General features: G+C 39.6%; 1 protein-coding gene across 1 annotated transcript; it reads right to left on the reverse strand.

Moving 5' to 3' along the window:
- Nucleotides 1-8,409: 8,409 nt before the first annotated feature.
- On the reverse strand, nucleotides 8,410-9,495 carry LOC136237665 (uncharacterized). The gene has a single exon (XM_066027883.1). It carries the CDS (start codon nucleotides 9,493-9,495, stop codon nucleotides 8,410-8,412), a length of 1,086 nt encoding a protein of 361 aa, XP_065883955.1.
- Between the last annotated feature and the right edge of the window lie 714 nt (nucleotides 9,496-10,209).

The following is a 10,209-nucleotide window of genomic DNA, read 5'->3' on the forward strand; positions in this document are numbered from 1 at the left end:
CTCATACGCCACACGATTCCACTTCATGTGTCTCACTGCATTGCCAAATTAAAGTGGCACCAATTGTAGTTTTCCATCTTGTCGCCAAATATTTTAACTGCCAATTATACAGCGTATACGGTATGCTTACCACAACTTTTCATTACTTTTTAAAATGCATATAAATTGATTGAATCTTAGAATGTAAGAACTGATAAGTATTGCATGGCCGCATAAGTCGATTTGGGAGAAGAGGTGGAGCCAAGTAGTCTAAAATGATTATTTACAATTTGATTATTTACAACAAGTCCTTATGGTCTTTATGGATAGGGTTATACCTGCTACATTTCTCTCATTGAGAGGTTCGGAGTGGAGAGTTAAATCTTTTTATGAAGGTGGATATAATCATACAGTACGGTAGTACTGTATATTAGGGATCAAGGAGATTTAGGTTTTCCTAGCCAAAAAATTCATCCAAAAACCAGCTTCACAACTCCATCCTGGAACCTTGGCAGTATTGGTTAGGTATAACCAAGCCCAAAAGTGCCTTCAGTACGATCCTAAACGTTTCCAATAAATTGTTACAAAATTTAAAAAATTATATTCAATGGAATTTTCTACTGACTAACTGCATGCCTCCCTGCCTGCCTGATGCCTTCAGGCAAGTGTAACTCGACAACGGCTAAGGCTACGGACTTGATTTTTTCACTGTTCGACATTGCTTTGTTCTGAGATGTGCCTTTTGGCATTCTGCAGTACGTACAATGCACGCATCATGGACTTACCTTTGTCCTCCTTTGTGTCCCATTTCTTTTTTGATGGCAGCCAAAGGTGTCGATTCATGGTAGCGCAATTCGTGGCTTCCCTACAGTATGTTTGTAAACAGGAATCGTCCATATTTTCCGTGGTGGCTGGACTGATTCTAACACTGTTCTTCATTTGTAACGGTGTGTAACGGGCTGAACATAGTTGAAAGTGAAGTGTAATAGCTGCTGCACTTACAAGGCAGTAATTGATAGTTGGGGCACGTGAATCGTCATATTTTCGTGGTGACTGGATTGTTGCAGAGGCACTTCTTTTACTGTTTTTCGTTACATCCTAAGCAGATGTTGATCATCTGTATCTTCCAAGGAAATCAGGTGGGCGAGGACTCATTAATGTTCGGCAAATGGTGGCAGTTGAAACTCAAGTATTGGCACACTATGTCTACAAGAACAAGTCTGCAAAGCCATTGCTATTGGCTGTACAACAAAGTGGATTACTTCCACTACCTACTAATTCATTATCAGAGTTTAAGTCTATGTGGCTACAGGACCATGTTACCTCATGGAAGCAAAACCATTACATGGACAATTCCCTATTGCTATGGATTGTTTGACTAAGATGGAGTGTGCATACAAGTGGCTTCGATTGTCATACTTGAAATTTGAAACTGAGGCCTTAATTACAGCTTCTCAGGACCAGGATTTACGTACAAATGCTTACAGTACCAATGTATTGTACTGCTCTAGTGACCCTTTGTGCCGTCTGTACCATTCTTTTGATTCATATATTGAGCTCATGTCCTTTTTTTTAGTTCCTACTGGATATTTGCAGTGGCACAGTTCTGTAGCTGCATTGATTCATAAGCGTATATGTGAGTATTATGGTATACCTACTTGTGAAAAGCCATGGCTCTACAACCCCCAAGCAGTAGTAACATCTAATCATGTTAAAATCTTGTGGGATGTTGATATCAGAACTGATCGAACCATTTCAGCTCACAGACCTGATATTATTATACATGACAGCTAGACCACTCTGCAATACTTAATGATGTTGCTATACCAGCAGATGTGAACATCATTGATAAAGAACGTGAAAAGATCTTAAAGTATGTTGACTTACGATTGGAGCTACAAAAGATTTGGAATTTTAGATGCATTAAATTTATTCCTATAGTCATCGGTGTGTTGGGATCATTTACCCCTAATTTACCAAAGAACTTGGAACAGTTACCAGGTGTACACAAGATAGGCCCTTTATTGAAAACTGCTTTGTTGGGATCAGCTCACTAAATGAGAAAAGTCTAAGTATCCCAGAGTTTGGGTAGAACTTTGAACTTCCCAATTTATTATTGCAATAGTACATACTGTATGTAATTGTAATTTCCAGCATTTGCTGTGTGTTTATTTCATAATAATTATACAACCAAGTACTAAATACTACAAAATCTGGTTAAAATGATGTCATCTATATATATTAATTCTCTAACGCCCACGCACGTGTTTTTTGAGCACTGATCCATCATTCTTGGTCAGATTCAAATAGGATCAGTACCATTCAAACCTAAAATTTAAGATGCAACTTTTGATCTAGGATTGGTAGCGATTCGTTAGACTATGGAAAATACTCTTTAAACCACCGTAACTACCTGAGGAAGACAACAATTTGTCCAAAACTTCCTGGAGACCCTTATCGTGTTACCAGCCTTCCCCTTCCCAGCTTACACTAAACATTTCTCTCCCCCTGTGGACGACAGAACGAGAAACGGAAAAATCGAGGCCATAAAAATTTCAAACACAAACTCCTCCCAGGTTTTACCCCCCGATTAGCTTCAAACTCGCTAGACCAACTACCTATTCAAATCAATGTGTCATAAGGTGGTTTTCGTGTCTATCATTACGTTCTAACCTTGGTTGTGAGATAATTATCACTGTCAATGGCCAATATAAGTTTACGATACGCATATATGGCATTCCGGTATACATGCATTGCCAATAGAAATCAGATGACGTCATGGTTAAAATTTAATATCTAAAAGCTTACAATGAGATAGGATCAATCACTTTTTCATGATTTAACCAATCACATCAGCGAATTTGATCATGTGATCTGGTGTGTACGCTATCATCCGGCAAACACAGCCACCAGTATAAAAGGAGAGTTTAGTAGTGGGTGTGGCCAGTCTACGACTACTTGACAGAGACTACTCACCAAGAGTACACACTCTGCACCCTGCTATGTTCATTACAAGGATAGACGTCTTGAGGCCTACACCGCTGTGCACTAGATGAAGTATAGTTACTGTGATACAAAGACAAGCAGGTCAGGGATGCCTAAAATGGAGAATTACCAGCACAACACTGCAAGGGAGAAGGAAACAGTCAATAAAGGAGAGTTTCGTAGTGGGTGTGGCAAGTCTACGAGCGATGATTATTTCTATCAGGCTACTTGACAGAGACTACACGAGGAAGACTCGCCGGAAATACACACTATGCACCCTGCTGTGCTGTCCACTACAAGGATAGACATATTGAGGCTTATCCCGCTGTGCGCTAGACGAAGTATAGCTACTGCAACAAGAAGATAAATAGGTCAGGGACTATAGACAGACCTAAACCAGAGGATTACTGGCAACACCACTGCAAGGGGAGAAGGAAATAGTCAACAAAGGATAGTTTCGTAGTGGGTGTGGCAAGTTAATGTGCGATGATCACTCCAACCAGGTTGCCTACAATGACACACTCTGCACCCGACACCTTTGTGAGAGAGGAAGAACGGAAAATTACGTTCAACTACTCTAATAGAACATACATCTACCTTACCAGGCAACGAGTTGCTATTGCAGTCTTCAATGTGTAGGAAGACACAGACACTCATGTTATCATTTTAGGACATATGGCCTAGTTCATATAAAAAACACAAGATAACAGTTTCTAGTGAAATACCTTGCTTCTTTTATCATTGACGCCTGCTCTTGGAAACTTCAGCAGCCATGCATATCTTAATCCAGTACCCCGATTCATCCTCATCAAACATTATAATTTTAGGACAGTTTAATGGATGTATAAGCTTCATTGCTAGCAGGCATGCATGACTCATGAGATTCAATACCATAGATATGAGAACATGCACTTGCACCTCAACTTGTGAGAATCATGCAGGAGGGGAGGTGACAATGCATTATGTGGTCTTCCATGGTCGGGTATTCAATACAATGTAATAGTAGCAGACCCTCACAATTGTAATTGCATATATCACTTATGTTTACTGTATGTGCATCTTTTTCATCCACACACACTGTGCTGGTTGTACTTGGTTGTATGTGCCCCAGGCCTAGTAATTATACACTAAAGATAATACGAAATGCAGTTAAAATTATGTCATTAATAATGAATGAATAAATACTAAATAATGTTTGAGAAAACCACGAGGGCTAGAGACATGAACTAAGCGGGGATAGATTCGCCTGTGAATGAAGGCACAACCGTATAATAAGTACGCCTGTTTGTGCAGATGACTTGACCTTTCGTGTAATGCCCAGCACCACACCCTTGCTTAACTACAGATTACATGAAGAAGAAGATTAGTAAACTTCCGCGGAGTGCTTGCAGGAGAGCCTGAAGCCACTTTACACATAAACAACAAGATTACAACTATATTTAACTGTTTGTAACTGTGTATGCTGGGATACCAGGTGATGTGCTCGAGAACAACCACCTGATGCACTCATAAACAACCAGCTGATTCACTCGTAATCAGTGTTTCAATATAACACTTGTATTGCACATCTTCATCCTTCACCTGGCTTGCTAGCAGCTAGAATTACTCTACTGTGCACAGCAAAAATCATGTATGGATACTAAAAAATACTGACTGATACTAACTTTGTATTTATCGAATTTTACTCAGTATCACTCTGTCTTGGAACAATTTTTTTCAAGTAAATCTTAGCCAGATGCAAAACTAGATTACTAGTCATAGTAGTAGACTATTAGTGTGCAAATTTTGACAGAATTTGAATGATGGTCCCAAGATGGTCCCAAGATGGAGCAATACTGAATAAAATACGGAGTTAGTATCAGTCAGTATTATTTAGTATCCATACATGAGTTTTGCTGTGGTGAATCTGTAATAACAGGGTGAATAAACAAGAAGATGCATATAGCTACAACAATGTGTAACTATCTCCTGTATGTTGTGTATGGCTGTATGCATAATATTATAGACTGTAATCACTGTGCCAACTAGTGCCAATGCCACACCACTGATATACTGCCACATCACCAGTGGCCTCTAGTTACAACAGAGTCTATAGACACGCCACACCTATAATATATACTTTCAGTATAGCTAATTTAACTTTTTTGTGTAAGTTGTGTTTTAGTATTGTGGTTTTCTGATGCCAGTTAAACTCCCTTCCCTGTGTATGTATGCATATGTATCATTTCCACTGGCACACACACTGCAATGAGTGCTGGCTATTGCATTGTTTATACTTGCCCAATGGGTAGGTTGCAACATTGGTGTATACTTGGTTGTATATGACCCAGTCCTAGTAATAATAATTATACAACCAAGTACTAAGAATAATATGAAATGTGGTTAAAATTACATCATAAATAATAAATGAATAATTAACTAATAATTAATGTTTGAGAAACTACAAGGCCTAGACATAAACTGACCGGGGATTGATTCGCCTGTGAACAAAGACACAATTAACTGTATAATGGGTGCACCTGTTTGTGCTGATGACTTTAACGTACATGTAATCATACAGTATGATAGTAACTGTATAGTAGGGACCACAAAGGAGTAGGTGTGGCCCACGGAATAATATTACCCAAAAACAGCCTCAGTTTTCCCTGATGGCGATGAGGCAGTATTGGTTAGGTAAAACTATGCCCAAAAAAGCTTTCAGATCGACCTGAAATGCTATCAACAAGTTGCTACGGAATTTTAAAATATTTATTTAACGGAATTTCTACTGACAGATTGACTGACTGCCTAATGCCTTCAAACAAGTGTAGCTCGATAATGGCTAAGACTACAGGCTTGATTTTTTCACTGTTCGACTTCGCTTTGGCCCGACTGGTGCCTTTTGGCATGCCGTAGTACGTACAATGCATTCTTCATGGACTTACCAGTGACCTCCTTTGTGTCCCGTTCAACTTTGCTGACAGTAAAAAGTGTTGATTTGGTGGTAGCACATGATGTTGAGCTTCCCTTCGTAACGGAAATCGTCCGTATATTTCGTAGTGGTCATTTTGATTCCAGAGGTGCTTTTCAAACAGTTCTTGATTCGTACTGCTGTGTAACGGATTGAACATAGCAGACAATGAAGCGTAATGGATACTTCACTTTTCAGACGATAATTAATATAACTGGGGTGTGTGGCACCCTTTCTTTCGGTGTGCATGGATTGCAGAGGTGTTGCTCTTGATCTGAAATGCTCTGTAACAGGTTGAACATAGCTGACAACAAAGAGTAATGGGTAGTGTATTGGGTACTTCCACTTTTCAGACGATAATTAATATAGCTGGGGCGCGCGGCACCATTCAGATGCGGTATGCGTGGGTTCGCCAGTCCTTATAATTTATTATTTACAAAAAAAGTTAACAAACAAGTACACATAAAAATTTGGAATTTTCAACTAGGGTAGGGGCCATAGCACATCGATAAAAAGTACCGAAACAAGTTGGAGTATAGTGCATTGTATTAAATCACAGTAAAACAATAAGAAGTGTTATATCCCTACTGTGCATTTCCATTATGGTATCTTGAGCACAGTAGGGAAATAACACTTCTTATTGTTTCACTGTGATTTAATACCATGCACTATACTCCAACTTGTTTCAGTACTTTTTATCGATGTGCTATGGTCCCTACTCTAGTTGAAAATTCCAAATTTCTGTGTACTTGTTCTATATAACGCCCAGTAGCACACCCATGCTTTAATAATAATTATTTCAGATTGCAGGAAGGAGAAGAATAGCAACAGGCGCGAGTGATTGCAGGAAATCCAGAGGCCACTTTATGTGTAAACAAGCATGTATCACTTAAGTTTACTGTATGTGCATCTTTTCCATCCACACATTCTGTGCTGGTTAGGGACCCGTCGATTTTGCCGGCAAAATGTTTGGCATAATGGGTGGGTAAAAACAATGAGCAAATGCTGGCATAATAGGTGCAATATTTGTGAAGTGGACATACAATTTGCACAAAAGATTGAGATACTCTAATAGAACAGTCAGACACGCTATAATATTGACAATGCATAGCTAATTGTTACAGGAACAACAAGTGACAATCAAGATACCCTAATAAAATAGTCACACATGTTAAGCAATATTAGCTAGCTTCTTACTTTACATGTTAGAAGTAAGTGCTGATCGAGATACTCTAATAGAACAGTCACTTTAAGGCAAAACTGTAGCTTTGCACTTGGAAATATTCAATTAACAAAGATCAGTGCTGAGCAAAATTTATAATTCTTGAGCAAAATATGGAGCATAATAGATGAAAAATAAAAGAATTGCTGGAAAGAAAAATAGGTGGGAAAAAAAGCAAAAGACTGGTCCCTAGTGCTAGTCGTGCACTGTTGTGCTTGCCCCATTTGTAGATTGCCCCATTGGTAGTTGTACTTGGTTGTGTGTGTCCAGGGCCTAGTAATTATAATAATAATAGTATCACACACATATTTTAAGACGACGTTTGAGTATGTGATGTACAGTTTTTTTTTTACTTTTGTACCTACACCCTTTGTTAGGGAGAGGTCATTTAGTGTATATTGCATCAAACTATTCGAATACACGTGGTCGCCGGTTCCACCAAACACACGCGTACGTGACTCACCGTTGATATCGATCAGAGAGAGCAACTCACGGCGAACTATATAGTAATGTATAAGTCAATAAATATAGTTCAATGTTAAACCAAGTCAGGTCATCCAGGTCCTGCTTTACAGATTATTCGGGTCTGACCCCACGTGCTAAATTAAATGTGGACGTGTTACTATAGCTCTGCTTCTTTCGTGAACCACGCCCATTTACATAATTACTGTCTAGACATATTGTAGGTACGTCCATTCATCAGTGTGTACGTCTGTACGAATCCATGCCCACTTATGTAAATTACTGTCTGTAGATACATGGCAGCCACACCCATTCATCAGTCCATTGGTACACATGAATCCACGTCCATTATTGTCTGTAGGCTTATGTAGAGCCACGCCCACTGATCAGTTGTTATTGTATGAGTCATAATCTAGTATAATAGTGCTGTGATTAGCTCTTTTAAAATATAGTGACTAGTTTTGTGAATTTACTGGTCATGAGCTTGCAAAAAAACTACACAAACAAGTACAAGAAAAAATTAGGAATTTTAAATTAGAGTAGGGACAGTGTATAGTGCTGCAATAATAAGTACTGAAACAAGCTGGATCAGAGTAGTACGCAATGTCCAAATACTGTAAAACAATAAAAAGTGAACTTCCTTACTGTGCATTGAGCGTAGCACAATAGGATTATTCACTTCTTATTGTTTTACAGTATTTGGACATTACGTACTACTCCAATCCAGCTTGTTTCAGTACTTTTTATTGCAGAACTATACACTGTCCCCGGCTACTCTAATTTAAAATTCCTAATTTTTTCTTATACTTGTCTATATAGCTACGTCGTAGACGACATCAAACATATTTATAGATTCTCTTACCTTTAAGTGTTCGATCTCAGCTTGTAGACGTTCATTACCAGTTTGCAGTCGTTGGATCTCTTCATCGCTTATTATTTCTTTAAATTGTGGAAATGTAACTTTTTTCATGTAAGCATCTTTACATTGCCCAACTCTGTCAGAAACAATTTTTATAGGTGGCCTATCTTTGGGTACATCATTCAGGCAACTTTTGACTAATGGTAACAATGATTCAGCTTCATTTTTCATTTTATCCAGGTAACGCTGACGACGTTCACTCTCAGATCGGACAATGTAACTCCTAGTTTCTTCATTGTAGATTTTATCAAGAGGAGTAGGCCATTCTTCGCTAAAAGTGTGTAGCACTATTCCAGCAAATGAATACACATCCATTGGAAGGCCATAAACTGTTTTTTGGCTGGAAAGACATTCAGGGGGCATAAAATCAATGGTACCTGGAGCTTTGGTATAGAGTCTGGGCTTTTCAGGAGTCAATGCCTTGGCCACACCAAGATCACTGATTTTTGCTTCGAAATATTTTGTCAGCAACACATTATTGGAGGAGAGATCACGGTGGACAAGAGGAGGATCACGGCTGTGAAGATAATGTAGCCCTAGTGAGACATCATGTACAATAGAGTACTTAAACCAAATAGGAATCTTCTCTTGTTTCCGGTCTAACCGGGACGCTAAGCTATTTTCCATCAACTCCATCACCATTATTGGCAGCCGCAGCTGCATCCCGCGTCCTCTTAGGTTTTGCTGGGCCCCAGCAGTGGTAGCAGGATAATAAACGCCTAGGAACTGTACAACGTTTGGGTGGCATAGTTTACTACATTGTAGGCACTCCCTCATGAACGACTCTACAATTCGCTGCGTTTGTGCTTCTCCAACCGCTTCGAGTAGAAGTGGGTGTATCTCTTTAGCGGCGAAAATCTTCCCACAATACTTGACCTTGTAAACTTTGCCATAGGCTCCACGTCCTAGTTCTTTACAGTCGGAGAGTCGGGTCACATCTCTCAGGACTAAACCCTGAAAAACCTTGTCAAAAGCCATCATAGTTAAGACAATAGCGGGTGTGGCTTGCACATTGTCTGTGTCGTCAGTACTATAGTTAAGGCAACAGCGGGCAGGCGCGCCGAGTGGCTAATAACCATAATGACACTGACACTGTCTGCGCGTTCATATTAGACTTGCGGCGCCCGCTCTTAATCTTTACTACACCGGTTTTCAGGTCCGTTGACCTATTCAAATTCGCGCATGCGCTTCATTTGACTAAAAATCGAGCCCGGTAAAAATGGCCGCGAAGCACAACGTGAAGGTATCTACCACAATTCAGATTAACGGGCCAGTAACAGTTGGCTACAGAGGTGTTACTGTTACACCGCTGGCCTCGAGCTCTCAGTCTCAGCCAATTCAAACGTCAACGGCAATTGTGATTCCAAAGGTGCTTCTGAAACGAGTTCTGAAAGCCATGAGTAAAGAAAGGAAGGGTGAGAATAAGATGTTTACTATAAGGAATATTAACACCACCCAAGTTTCGTGTGTTTCCCGCTTGGCTGAATTAATTAGAACACAATTGAAGGGCGATATCATTGCCCAAGATTTTGATGTTGGTTATGTGAGTGGAAGTAACTTAATCAGCTTAAGAAACAAAGAAGACGTGAGTGAAATCTGGGCCGGGGCAAACAGAGGACAAAACATTGTTTTGTGGTGTGATGGATTGAAGCCAGGTGGCACTACTCAGACTAGTGCTGGTGTAAAGCGAAA

Source organism: Dysidea avara, chromosome 11 (genome assembly GCF_963678975.1).
Source record: "Dysidea avara chromosome 11, odDysAvar1.4, whole genome shotgun sequence".
NCBI classification, from domain to species: domain Eukaryota; kingdom Metazoa; phylum Porifera; class Demospongiae; order Dictyoceratida; family Dysideidae; genus Dysidea; species Dysidea avara.

Coding starts and splice junctions, on each gene's coding strand:
- LOC136237665 (XM_066027883.1), bottom strand. CDS start 9,495: ATGGCTTTTGACAAGGTTTTTCAGGGTTTAGTCCTGAGAGATGTGACC.